The following is a 14,412-nucleotide window of genomic DNA, read 5'->3' as shown; positions in this document are numbered from 1 at the left end:
ATGCACACAGAGAACGACAGCCAACAGCCTAGAGCATCCGGGAGCTGCCACATGACTAGTAGAGAGAAGCAGAGCTGTGAAGAGGGACAAACCCCAGTGGACTGGGACAGGGGGAGGCGCTTCATCCAGGAGGTGACTGCACGAAACCTGGACTTCAGAGTCAGGTGGGGAATAAAAGGGCACTGGGTGGCTAAGTTGGTTGATTTCAGCTTAGGTCATGATCTCATGGTTCATGAGATCACCTTGGGCTCTGCACTGACAGCGCTGAGTGTGCTGGCAATTCTGTCTGTTTCTCTCTGCCCCTCTCCCATTTGCTCTCTATCTCTCTCTCTCAAAATAATAAGTAAAACATTAAAAAAAAAGACTAAGTCCAGTGGGATCCAGGGAAGTGTCAAGAAGGTGGAGGACTCTGTAATGTGGAGAATGGTGTGAGCCCAGGCAAGTAGGAATGGGGGCCTCTCCTGATGAGTGGGTCTTGTCATGGAGGGAGGTGGAAGGAGAATCCTGGAAACCTGTTGGAGGCAGACTGTGCTGGTTTGGATTAACTCACAAAAGCAGTTAGAGATGCACTGTAAGTCAAGGGGGCAACTTGGGGGCATTTGTTGAGTTGAGGTTTGCAGGATGGCCTGTGGGGGCATGACCAGAGGGCAGGGAGATCCACTGAGAAGCTAAGGCAGCAGTTCGGATGTATAGTGGTGAACATCTGAGTGAGTGGGTGAAAGAGGAAATCAAAAGGAAAGGAGAAACAGAATCAATATCACATGGAGATTAAATGACAAGTATGAAAACATCCCAGTCTTTTTAATGTGCTTCTTAAAGTTAGATGAGATGCTATTCAAATGGAATAATCTGTCCCATTTGAATGAATGCCGACCAGATGGTTACACTGAATGAGAATAAAGACGTTAATCCTCTATGGCCTATGACTTGAGATTTAAACACGTTTTTTGGCTTGGACAACTGCTGGGCCTGCATGTTGCAGACATAGTCTCTTACAGTACAAAGATTTGTTTGGTTCTCATTGTTTTTCCTCTTCTTTCTTTCAAAATAGACTCTATCGAGAAGAATTTCCAATCCATACCTTGAGCACACTCCTTCCCAGGTATGATCTTTTCTCTTTACTGCATTTTCTGAAACGATTTATAAATCCTGGTGTAGACTCTTCTAGGTACAGCCCTTGGCTTTGCTCCTGGGCAGGCCGTCTCCCTCACCTGGGGATGACACAACTGAAGGTGTTTGAGATGCTCTGATAATTGTGGCATGGTGCAAGATGTTCACCAGATAGGAAAAAAGTATTTTCCCATCTTCCAAGTCCTTACATAAATGCAGAGTTAATGCATAATATATATTTTTCAATTGTTGTGTTGATATCCGCTATTTTAAAAATACAGTGTGTCTATTTACACTAAAACCTTTGTGTAAAAGGGGATTATCTTTATAGTTACTTAATATAATATCTCTGTATGTTCACTGGAAAAAGATGGGGAAGACTTTGTTGTGTTACATTTAAAAATCGGTTGGCAGAGGTTTTTTTGTTTTGTTTTGTTTTTGTTTTAAAAAATTTTTCTTTTTTTAATATTATTTATTTTTGGCAGAGAGAGAGAGACAGAGCAATGAGCAGGGGAGGGGCAGAGAGAGAGGGAGACACAGAATCCGAAAGTAGGCTCCAGGCTCCAAGCTGTCAGCACAGAGCCCCCGACGCGGGGCTCGAACTCACAGACCGCGAGACCATGACCTGAGCCAAAGTGGACACTCAACCCGACTGAGTCACCTAGGCGCCCCTGTTTTTTGTTTTTTAAGAGTAACAAGAGACTTGTGATCATTGTGAGGTCTCAAACTTTTGGGTCTTGTCACTACTATATCTCCAGCTTCTAGAATGGGGCCTGGTAGCTACTCATCAAATGTTTTTTGAATGACTTGAGTGAATGAATACTGGTACCTTGTCAGGACCCATCAAGTGTCAGCTGACTTGTACCTCTTTTTAGGGAAGTACTGTCTGTCATCTGACTTGGTGTAGAGTTTTTGCGTGTTTTTTTGTTTTTTAATATACAGTTTTAACATGTTAAAATAAATAACTTCCTGCCATTCTCACTTTGTCATCAGGTTGTATTTGTGGGAGGTGATAATAGGGAATACTAGAGAAGCATAAGATGGGGTTGAAGTGTTCCCTGTCAAGACATAGTCAATATATTATCCATCGGTTTGCTTCAAGAGAAGATATAAAATATTTATAGATGCACAATTGTGTAGGTGCAGAAAGAGTTCATCAAGAAACAAGTAAACACATGTAAGCATGCATCCCCGTATACATTGATTTTCAAGAACCTTTACTTATGAAGACTGTTCATTTTTACTTTGCTTCTTTTGTGAGGTAGCATTGTACTATGCAGGAAGGTGCCAATTACAGAGAAGAAGGTAGGTATATAAGTAGGACGTAGAGCTCTCTAGATCTAAGGAATAGCCTCCTTCAACCTCCCAGAATCGGAAATACATACGGATGTGTTAGGAGATCAAAAGGAAGTTAATAAAATTTTCATCAGCTAGGTGGAATCATGAAGTAGGTGAAACCAGAATGCTTGGAATTAACTATGAGCTCTGCAGCTGAGTGAAAGCTTTAAAAGCAGAGCAGACCGTAGCCCTATCGCATTGTGTCACAGTGTGAGATGTTCACCAGATAGGAAAAAAATTACTATCCTCTCTTCCAAGACTTTTACATGAATGCATTATCAATATGGCAGAGTCATATGTTATAAATATTCTTCCATTTGCTGTATAATAGAACAGCGTTTTTTAAAAAAAATTGATAATTTGCTCTGGAACTTCATATAAAAGATGATTCATGGCTAAAGCAAGTTTAGCATTTGGAAAATAGTTATTGTAGCTTAATAGCACAAGTGGACCAATTGCAAAAATAAAATAGGCAGTTGTTTGTAGCTACGTAGGCTAAAATGTTTTAAACTTAGGGAGGTGGTCATGATTTTCTTTCATGTAATAGCATGCAGCTACGTAGGCTAAAATGTTTTAAACTTAGGGGAGGTGGTCATGATTTTCTTTCATGTATAGCATGCTGTTGGCAGCTCACAAATATATATTCTGAATCTACAGAGAATATTTGTCCTTTTCCATTTAGATTTATGGAGAGAATTCTTCTTGTGCGGGAAAAGCATTGAGGAATATTATTATTGTTCAGGCTGCCTGACCTGATAAAGACAGAGTGAACCTCAAGGGATTTTACAGGTAACACAGTTTTCTAACACCTTGTCAGAAATTCTCCTTGAGGAGAAAAAAAACAAAAACAAAAAACCCAAAATGTGATCAAATGATAAAGTTGCTCACAGAGAGATGGGCTATATCAGTACTGGGGAGGGTTTGTTTGAAGTGTCCGTTTGGGATACTGGTGAGTGGTTTTTCTTTTAGTTTAAATTCAGCTGAGTATTTGCTGACAGGAGACTCTGGTTCTGAGTTAGGGTGTGGAATCTCCAGCAGCAAGTGTGGATGAGTTCTTCAGAGACTGTGCTCTGCTTCCTCTGAAATGTGATGTTTTATAGATTTTTTATGGGCATGTGCTATAAAGCGACTTCAGTAAATATAGGTCCCCTCTTCAGGAATCTTACCAAGGCTTTTTGAGGACTTGTTGGGGGCCATGGGAGAGGGGAACTTGTGCTCTAAGTTGCCAGGTGAGGATGAGCCCCTCCTCAGGCCCTGCAAGGAGGGGGAAGGGCAGGTCCAGAGAGCTGGCATTTCTCTGCCTTGACTTGTGAATAAGGGGGTGGGGGTATGAGAGTAAATGGATGGGCTATGGTCAGTTTTTAAAGCAGCTGGACTAAGAATGGTCACTTAGTAAGTTTAGAACACGTTTTCATTCATGGAGCCATTTGAAGAAAAAACAAAGTAAATTGTCAGCTTTTTATTTTGTCAAGTAAAGGTATTAAGCCCATATCAAACAATACCAAATTAAAATGATAAAAATTGAACAAAAGAGAAAACTATGGCATTTATTACCATTATTTTTTCTTACTGAGAGAAGATTGCAATATATCACAAAGAACAGGAAGAGTACTCATAAAAAATGTTACCAAAAAAAAGTAGGAAAGATCCTCAGAATAAAGGATATTTCTTTAAGTTAACTCAGCTTTATCACAAATTCATTGTAATATTCCTGTTTTTCCATTTGTCACAGTTGAGAAAATTTCATCATGGCATGGGTTGGGGGGATAGTGATTCTCAACCTGTTTGAGTAAGAAGACTCCCATTTTATTGAGACATGACTGAAAATGCACAATTCTTAAGGGTACAGCTTGAGAATGTTAATTATTATATACACCCTATGTAACTATTATCCACACCTTAGATAGTTCCTTCATGTTCTTTTCTAGTCACTAACTATCCCATGCTACCAACTTCTTTCTAATCAGGACACTTGGCAGAAACTGTTTTCTGAAGGCACCATTGAGCAAGGGTAGGAGGGAGGGTGGGAAAACTATAAGAATTATTACTTTAAAATCCCATATTATAATTAACCACATTAGTATATACATAGGTCTTGAAAACATGACCCACGTTAGACATGATGTGTTCTGTTGACAAAACATGTTGTGTATATGGAATCATGAACCTCTTGAAAAAAGGCTTTCCCCTCCCCCCTATAAGGAAGTCATAGTCCCAAGGTCTGAGAACCTTTCGTTGAGAGCCCAGGCCAAGTAGACAACAACAGGGGGGAAGAGAGGCTGCAGTCATGGCTAGACTACTTCACATAGAGCCTTTGTATTTTTTTTTTTAACAGATATGATATCAATTTGAAATCCATCTGATTTTTTTTTTTTCATTTTTTAAAAACTAAAACAGGGTAGATAAGTCCTTGGTCTAGTCTTAACGCAGGCTCCTAGGATTCATTTTACCTACCACACAAGGCTATGTGTAAGATCTGTCATTGTCCTCAGGTCTTTATGTGGTCTCCATGGATATAGAAGGAAAAAAAGCATTGGGAGATATACATTAATAAGGTTCATGGAAAAGAACCATCCATGTCACTTAGAACATAGTTAGGGGTTCAGTGGGAGTAAGAAAGGGGAGAGAGCATGTGCTGTGATATTTCAGATTCCCAGTGGTTGGCCAGAACTTCTTATTTTTAATTAACCAAGGATTTAATTAGTGCCTTGGTGTTTAAAGATAAAGTGCTAATATGGTTGCCCTAGGATGAGTCCTTTTCATTTGGTAGTAAATCAAGGTAAGGTGTTCCCCCTGTACTACATGAAATTACTTTCAAAATGTTGAGATGTTTTCTATTGCTTTGCACTCTAAGAAAAATCATATTGGTTTCTGAGACTTCAAATAGGTCTCTAAATACCATCACCCCATTTACATTTGAGATTACGGTCCTGTCTGCAGTACCATGAATTAATTGCTAAAAATGCAACTGGAGGCACAAGGAGACCAGGAGAAATCAAATTTTCAGCTCCAGAAATGGGTCAAATTAATGTTTTGTTGTAACAGCCACACTGGCCTTATAGCTATATCACCTCCATATGGAATGTTCCCACCTAGTGTTGCAACTGTAGTTAGATCTACATGTACCCCCAACGGTTTCTGGATTCAGTACAAGACTGGAGTAAGAACTGCTGCGTGTGTTGAGATTGCTGCCTTCCATGCATACCTTTTTTCCTCGCTGCTCTCCCCTAAGTCCTGTAGGTTTGGGTTAGGGAGCTGGATTGTTGCAGACCTGGCCAGCAAGGTCAGGGGAGTGGGAGTTCAATGCAGGGGCACCTCACCTCATTTTTGTTTGCTTTGGTGATGTTAATAGTGTTTATCCCTATCCCTAATGGTGTGTTCCCTGGTGTAGATGGATTAATGAAGGATATTTGAAACATAATTTGATAAAGTTGGGGGGTAGAGAAGAAAGGAATCATGGGCAACTGAAACCATAGCTTGCTGGCTGGGGGTTGAGGGAGCTCTATTAACTAGCGTTGTCATGGCAATATCCTGTTTGGGAATATAGACTCAGCCCCGCTGCCCAAGACAGAGTGAGCCCTTCCATGGAGAAGGTAGAGCTGGGGAACTGGGGCTCCCAGCATCACACTGGGCCCCATCCAGCCATACTGCATCAGAATCTACACATTAACCAAATCCCCCATGTGCTTCTAAACACACTTGTGAGAAGCCCCCAGTCTAAGAAACTTCCTTCCCATCATCTGCGAGCAAGCAAACGTATTCATACACCTAGTCACCTTTTGCAAGTTGCCTCTTTAGTTTGTTAGTAAATGTTTGGTTGTGTCCTATTCCAGGTGAGAACAGACTGAGGACTGGATTGTTCTGAGAAAAGGATTACAATAATACAGTGTTTAAATCCCTGGATAAAAGTACTTTACAAGCCCAAAGATGCTGGCTAATTGACAGAGGCGTTGAGGAATTAATTAACACTTTGAGCCTTTTAACATAAAGGTGTCTTATAGAATTAGAAGTTAATATTGACTGTTTGTGTCTAATTGCCTAGTTTATTGCAATCTGGTTTTCCTCTTTTTTCAGAAAAACATCCATTTATTGACAGTTAATCTTTCTAATGTCTTAAAGCTAACCTGCAAGTGAACAGTCTGGTGTTGCCCTAATCACCTTAGAGTACCTTTCAAATAGTGGCACTTTACCAAAAAAAGTTAGGCTTACCCAAGCTGGGATATTTGTTGAAATATCTTAGCAGAGGGGCTCAGTTGGTAGAGCTTGTGACTTGGTATTTGGGGTTATGAGTTCAAGCCCCACATTGTGCATAAAAAAACTCAAAAACCCCAAAACCAAATATCTCAGTAAGAAAAGCTTATTTTTCCTTACACCTGAAAATACGACATCTCATGGCAATACGTTTCTGTTTTAGGAATAAATATTGACATGTTTTGGTTCTTAAATACCAAACATTGAAATAAAGATAACCATTACATGATACATTTTTTTTAAAGAAACATCTTGGTGACTTTTTTTTAAGGGAGAATAATTTTCAGTGGAGATTTTTGCAAATGAAAAACCATATTTCAGGAACTTGTCTTCTGTGGTTTTTCATTTGAGGCTGATAAAGATGGAAAAGTGGCATGAAAATACTGCTTGTAGTGCCCAGATTGGGGCATTCTTCAAATGCACTTGTGGATCTTAAAACAGATTGCAGAGGATATTTTTGCATATGGTGTGAGTGGAGTCTATCACGCACAGCTGGGTTTATGGGTTTGTGATCTAGACTGCATGGCCATATCACTTAGACTATATTGAAAAGATTAATGGTCATATTTATTGTTCTTGGAGACAAAATTTGAGGATTAATCTGTAGAGTAGCAAACAAAACTCTTTAGCACTCCTCTATGGTCCCAAAATTTGAGTAATCTTGGAATTAATTGGTTCTCAAAAAAGACTAGATAAGAATCTATAAAGAGTTGAACAAAAGTGATCGCCATCACTTTTTGAGGTACTTGTTTTACCAAGGCAGAAGCATGATCTTTATATAAAGGATTGCTAAATTTATTCCTTCATTTATTTAAACGTGTATGAGAGCTTACCTGTGTATCTGAACTGTTGTAATGTTGGGGTCTAACGGTGAGGTATATACATAGTTGCTGATATCTTGAAAATGATTCTGAAGTGAGGAAGCAGGTAGTATTCATTTGGAAAGATGTACAATTACTAAACGTTGGGTGATTGAAGCAAGAGTATAAGAGGATATGATTCCAAGTGTTCCTGAGGAAGTGATATTTCAGCTGAAACTGGAAAGATGAATAAGAGGTGCCGATTCATTATTATTGAGTCGCTTGTTTAAAAAAGCTTATGAAACGGATGATATTAATATCAATTATTTGGCAAATGAGTTGCAACAATGTCTTAACCATGAATGGCTTCCATTTTGTTCAGGAGGAGCTGTGTTGGGTCAGAGCTGGTAGACTGGCTTCTAGAACACTGTCCCTTTGTCAGTGCAGATTCTATGGCCATAGGGGTCTGGCAGCTCCTACTTGGATAATGGGAATTATGTTATTCAGGTTAGTATCATATGTTTGAAAGCACAGAGCATTATTTATTAAGCTACCAGAACAAAATTCACTTGAATTTTCTAGAGGATGTTACAATCTGGATGGGAAATTGCTTTTGCAGGTAAATGTTTGCATTCTCTCATATTTTGTAAATAAAAGTGACCAGTCATCTTTTGACGGTTATTTTGCACATCTTTTATAAAAATAATTAGGTACTTGCTGATTCACAGACTACTACCTGTAAGAGTTTTTCCCTTACCTTCTCCTCTACCCAAAAGGCTCCTAACAGATTTTTTTGTTATGTTTTTTAAATTTTAAATGTTTATTATTCTTGAAAGAGAGAGAGAGAGAGAGAGAGCGAGAGGAGAGAGAGAGAGAGAGAGGAGGGAGGGACAGAGAGAGAGGGAGACACAGAATCTGAAGCAGGCTCCAGGCTCTGAGGTGTCAGCACAGAGCACGAACCACAAGATCATAATGTGAGCCAAAGTCGGACACCTAACCGACTGAGCCACCCAGGTGCCCCTCAGTTGTGTATTTTTTTTTAATCAGAGACATCTTTAGTTGCTCTAAATGTGTGATTTGTCTAGGTGTACTTAGAATAATTATCAGAAACTGATTTTATGAGTGGAATGTGTATGCCATTTAATTGACTAATCATGAACAATTAGAGATATGACCTATGAAAATTAGCTGTTTAAAAAGAGCACAAAATTGATGTTAACTAGCAACTAAAATAGATGGCAGATATCTCTTTTCCTAATTGAGCCCTGGGAATTGAAGAATTAGAAGTCAAGCAATCCAGATTCTTTATTTGGCTCTATCATGAAGGTTCTAGTTAGTCACTAGGAAGCCCCTTTTTCCCTCTAAGTAATAAATCTTGAGGGTCAGAGAACATAGTAAGGTTGAGAAAGGCATACCCCACGTGCCAGTGTGCAAGAGGAGTACAGATGGGGATGTGGGTGTAATTTCAAGGCATTATTAACACCTAGCACCTGATACTCTCACATTGAAAATCAGTGACTATCTTTGAAGAATGTTACCTGCTTGCTTATGAGGTTCATGTAGTGGTGAGCAAAAAAAATTACGTCTTAATGTATTTTTGGATCAGTCCTTGATTTCTTTTAAAACAACCTTGGTAGCATTGATATTTTTTGCTAGATAATTCTTAGTTGTAGGGGTCTGTCTTGTACATACAGGATGTTTAGCACCAGATGCCAGTAGCACCCTCTAGTAATGACAACCAAAATGTCTCCAGACATTGCCAAGTGTCCCTTGGGGGCACAGTCCATTACCCCTCCCCCCCCCCCCACCCAATTGAGAACCACTGGTTTGAAACTTGTCATAGTGTTACACTTGTGTATCACTAACGTAATTAAACGTATTAGTTTGCCTTGGGACATGTAAAAAAAAAATCCTCCCCACTTTTCGAATTGCTACTGATTTCACCTGTCTCTGAAGCACATAAGTCATAAAATACATGTGAAGATGCTGGCTAAGGCCTCAAGTAATAAAAATTGGGTTGGTCAGTAAGTCCCCTTTAATTCAGTGGGATTGTAAACATGAATGGACTTAGAATATATAATTATAGTCCTTCCCCTGGGTTCTCATAATAAGTAGTAGGGCTTTCAATTTATTATTTGGTTTATGACTCTCTTAATAATATACTTTGAGAAACGGACCCACCCCTTTTTTTGTTTCCAACAGTGGACCAGAATTTATACTTTCAAGATACCTATGTTTTCTACCAGTTTTCATCTGATGAATGTAGCTATTTGTACTGTGAATTTGAAAGAGAAGAAGAATGGCAGAATGGTGTCAAACTTTTACTGCAACTTGTGCCTCTCATTCCTGCCAAAGCTGGCATCTGTGAGCTGTAAGTAGATGTTCTTTTTTGTTCCATTATAAAATTATACTCATTCAGAGAATGTTTACTGTCTCTAGGGACCGTGCCCTGCTCTTGAAGACCACTATCTCCTTGAGGAGATAGTTGTCCCATTCCCATTTCTCAGATGCAAGTTCAGAAAGGTAAAAGAGGGGCGCCTGAGTGGCTCAGTCGGTTAAGCGTCTGACTTCGACGGTCATGATCTCACGGTTTGTGAGTTCGAGCCCCGCGTCGGGCTCTGGGCTGACAGCTCAGAGCCTGGAGCCTGCTTCGGATTCTGTGTCTCCCTCTGTCTCTGCCCCTCCACTGCTTGCACTGTGTCTCTCACATTGTCTCAAAAATAAAATAAACATTTTAAAAAATTAAAAAAAAAAAGAAAGGTAAAAGAAATTGCTGGCAATTAAATCCAGCTAATAAATGACTGAAATGGTATTCAAATCCCAGAAGTTCATGCCTCACCAGCTGTACCACGAGCCGCTTCTGATTTATCATCACTATATGAGTAGTGATCTAGATTAGGAATAAATACGATTTGGCTTAGATTGGACTAAAAATAACTGACATATAATCCACTCTTCAAGTCGTGACTTTCCTAAGAAAAAGCTCAAAAACCTTTCTGAAAATAATCAAGAAGCAACATTTGGCAAATAAACACGTGAATCACTATCACATGGAGATATTGAATCACTATATGATTAAAATGAATTAAAACTCATTAGAGAAGGCTTAGGAACAGGTCTTGAGTCCTGATATGGTGCTGCCTGACATGTCTTTGTTTCTCCACAGCATTCATGATATGCCTATTTCAGAATAATGTATTTCAGATTAAAATTTGCCATCAATCCATCAATAACTTTTATGTATTCAGTTTTCAAAATGTGTTCCCATACTTACGGTTGACTGTCTCCCTTCTGTGAGATGGCAGGGCAAGTGGTATTACTCTCATCTCATGGGTAGGAAGAGTAGGTTCAAAGAGAAACAATCATCACAAAGATGAGTTGCTCTTGTTAAAAAAACAAAGACACTTAATACTGAACAGTTAATCCAGGCTTTTAGAAAAGAAATAAGTGTTAGAATATTAATGAGACACTGTGCTAATAGGTTGATATTAGAAACACATTTTATGTTAGGAACTATGCTAACTGCTTTGTATTATTTTTCATCTTCAGATGAATTCTAGAACACCGTTCTTATTATCGCTATTTTGTAAGTGAGGAAATTGAGGCACAGAGGTCAGGTCACCTGTCTAAGGTCACACAAGTGGTGAGTTGAGTGGTAGGGTTTGAATCCATGTCTGTCTAGCTATAAATACCCATGCTTTGTAACACTTGCTCGAGTGTGTTCCAGGAGTTAGGGGGCCATTCTACCTCCCTCTTCTAAGACATTGTAAACAGAAACTATAAAAATGTTAGACTGACTTGGGAATGGTTGTGAATTTACCACCACCACTGTGTATAGAGGACCTTGGAATGGTGAAGCAAAATTCAAACGTAATTCTTCCCTGAGTTTTCTAAGTACGGAAAATGTTCCTTAGCCATGATATGCTTTCAATGGAGGTAGAATTTCCTGAGCAAAGTCAAAGAACATTTTAATAAACTTTAACAAGCTTTCCAAGAGGGAGTGCTGTGCTTTTGAAGCTAGAAGTGTCTGTGACATGCTTGGACTCTGTGGGACTGGCATTCTCCAGCAGCTCTTCTTAAGCACTTCCCATCCTGAACCCAACATGGAAGTGTGTGCAATCTCATGGGCATGCATAGGTTAACAGGGGCATAAGGGCAGCTGAAATAAACTTGCAAGCATTCCTCCTCATTCAGCTCCAGCACTTTCTTCCACTTAGCAAGCAGATCGGAGATGACCTTATTATGGGGAAAGCCTGAGTCTACTCTAGTTCTAAAAATTATTTTCAAAATTTTCCTAATATTAATTCCAGATTACTTGCAGTTTTTTGAACACATTTGTACACAAATGTCATGCCTCTGGAGTTGAGAATCGCTGGAGCATGTCTTGTTTATCAGCAGATATTTTTTTGTTGGTGGTGATGTGAACATGTACATTAGGAGTGGCAATTCCTCTGGGGAAATTGTCATTGGGGAGCTATGGATCCATCTGTCCCATATTGTAAGTACTAACTATTAAAAGATAAAATTAATGAGCCACTGCAAGTCTATTCTGGAGGGAGATACATATGTATGTGTATGTATGTGTATATGTATATATGTGTGTGTGTGTAGTATATATATATATGTAATGTGTGTGTGGTACCATTTTTTCTATGCTAGACTTCTAAGCCTACCTCTCAGGGTAAAACTTTTGGCCATATTTTGGAAAGGCTAGGTTTAGGTTATCCAGACTTGAAAAAAATTCTGGTCAGAGAAAAGCTGCCCAAGGACAATGTCTTCTTCAAGCGGTAATGGCAGAGCCTTCGTGTGACTCGATGCATGTGACCCCACGGTAACTTATGCTCTCATCTGGTGATCTCCATTCATTCTCACCTCCACCTCACACCTTTTTATTCCCTCATGCCCCTGTGATATTCTGCTCCTTCCTCTTCCTCTTTCCATTTCTAGTCAAATTCTACCCATCCCCCCCAAGGGGGAGCCCAAGTCCTACCTTGACCAAAAACTTCCACAATGTCTCCAGTTCATGTCTGTCTTAGTGTTTGTAACTTAGGTCTCTTCCTGTTTGCATCAAAATTTTTTTCCATTCTTCTCTGTCATTCTTAGACCTGTGTTGTTCATTCTGCTCTGTTAAAACATTTTTATCCATTCTACTGAAATGCCCTCTAAAGTCCTCTTGATTCATTAATTTGCATTGTCCATTCACAAGCTGAAAATCCTGTCCTATGTTTCTTTTAATAGCCTTTTTGATATTTGAAGGCTATTCTGGTCTTTGTATGCGGTTTTGCGTCGGGTCCCTCTAATGTGCTATCTTCTAAGTCTCTGTAAAATTATGCAAGGAAGCCACTTAGTATCTCTATGACACGCAATTCTGTGTAAATGCATTTTGTGGATCTTTTTTTCCATTTAGAAAAGAATATTTGAAGCAGGATGGGAAATGGAGCTGCTGCAGGTTTCTAGGCTAATTTTAGGAAACAAATTCCTGTTCTATACAAAATAACTTTTATAGATAATTTGAATGAAGTGAGTGAATAGATTGTCGAAGGTACAATCTTAGGGAAAAAATAACAGTCATGGTATTTTATTCAAAACGAAAGCCAAATCAAGTGACCTATAAGTGACTTTTTTCTCACTCGTGTGTGGGTGTGGGTAGGTGATTGGGGCAGGGTGTTGGTTGGGGATGCTGAAGTAACAGCACAGGGAAAGGTGGCCTCATAGTTGATTCCGAACTAGTGAGAAATTTGTGGGGCGCCTGGGTGGCTCAGTTGGTTAAGCATCTGACTTCAATTCAGGTCATGATCTCACAGTCCATGAGTTCCAGCCCTGCATCGAGCTCTGTGCTGACAACTCAGAGCCTGGAGCCTGCTTTGGATTCTGGGTCTCCCTCTCTCTCTCTGCCTCTCCCCTGCTCATGCCCTGTTTCTTTCTGTCTCTCAAAAATAAATAGATGTTAAAAAAAATTAAAAAAAAAGAACTAGTGAGAAATTTTAGAATGTAGGCTGTGAGGAAGCATGGCTGTTCCAGTGCAGCCGCCATTACAGCAGGTGCCAGCTCACCATGGGTGGGAGTGGGAGTGGTCTGAATGGACGGAGCCTATGAACCTCGAATACATGAAACTGTAGTCTCCAATTACAGGGCAGTTAACATTTAAACTGTTGTTGAAAGAGTTCTAGAGGATTGCTAAACTTTAACTCCTCCTACACTCAGACGTGTAAAGAAAAATGTAATGTCTTCATTTTTCCTCTAAGCAATCTCTTGTTTGTTGTCCACGTGAGCCTCTGTCTTGTAAGATAGCCAGAAAGAAGGAAAAGAAACCCCACAATTTTAGTCTAATCCAGTAGAATTATTCTAATAAGATAATGTTAAAAGGTTTTTGGCACCTTTTGGTAAAAAGGTTCAGTCTAGGCCCACTCCCTGTTGCTCATCAAGACAGCCTCTGGAACGTGGTGAGTAGTATGGGTCTCTTAAACCTGGTAGAGGAGGCTCTCTTCTCAGGGTGGACCCTTTCCCGTCCCCAGTGATTTTGCTAGTAGATGGGCACCCTAATGGCCCTTGAGGTATAACTGGGGTGTTGTATTGGCATCTGCTGTGGAGCCTGGGACTTGTATGAACTGGGTTTGTCCATCTTGGCTCCGTCAGTGCCTCTTGGTCCTGCCTGGCTGATGTGCCCTCCTGGGTGCCTACTGGCACTGCTGATGCTCCTGAGGTCTGGCTGTGGCTTCCACAGACCCCCTATTCAGCCACTTGGCCTCTGTTAAAACAGCTCTCTCTCTCATGGCATCCTAGCCTGACTCTTCCTGATTCTAACTATTTAAAAACAAACAAACAAACAAAAACATGTTTATTGTTGTTATTTAGCTATGTGCTTAATTGAATGGTATTTCAACCTTCAGATTCTTAACTAGCCAACTGTGGG

General features: G+C 39.8%; 1 protein-coding gene across 1 annotated transcript in view; it reads left to right on the top strand.

Moving 5' to 3' along the window:
- The window catches only part of RAPGEF5 (Rap guanine nucleotide exchange factor 5), a 227,518-nt gene that overhangs the window by 38,700 nt on the left and 174,406 nt on the right, over positions 1-14,412 (top strand). Inside the window, 4 exon segments of the mRNA XM_030308087.1 lie at positions 1,052-1,102; positions 3,131-3,237; positions 7,882-8,006; positions 9,702-9,870. Of these exon segments, the coding sequence (XP_030163947.1) occupies positions 1,052-1,102; positions 3,131-3,237; positions 7,882-8,006; positions 9,702-9,870 (452 nt within the window).

Source organism: Lynx canadensis, chromosome A2 (genome assembly GCF_007474595.2).
Source record: "Lynx canadensis isolate LIC74 chromosome A2, mLynCan4.pri.v2, whole genome shotgun sequence".
NCBI lineage: Eukaryota > Metazoa > Chordata > Mammalia > Carnivora > Felidae > Lynx > Lynx canadensis.
The sequence above is the reverse complement of the archived record's forward strand: the minus strand, read 5'-3'. Positions and strand labels throughout refer to the sequence as shown.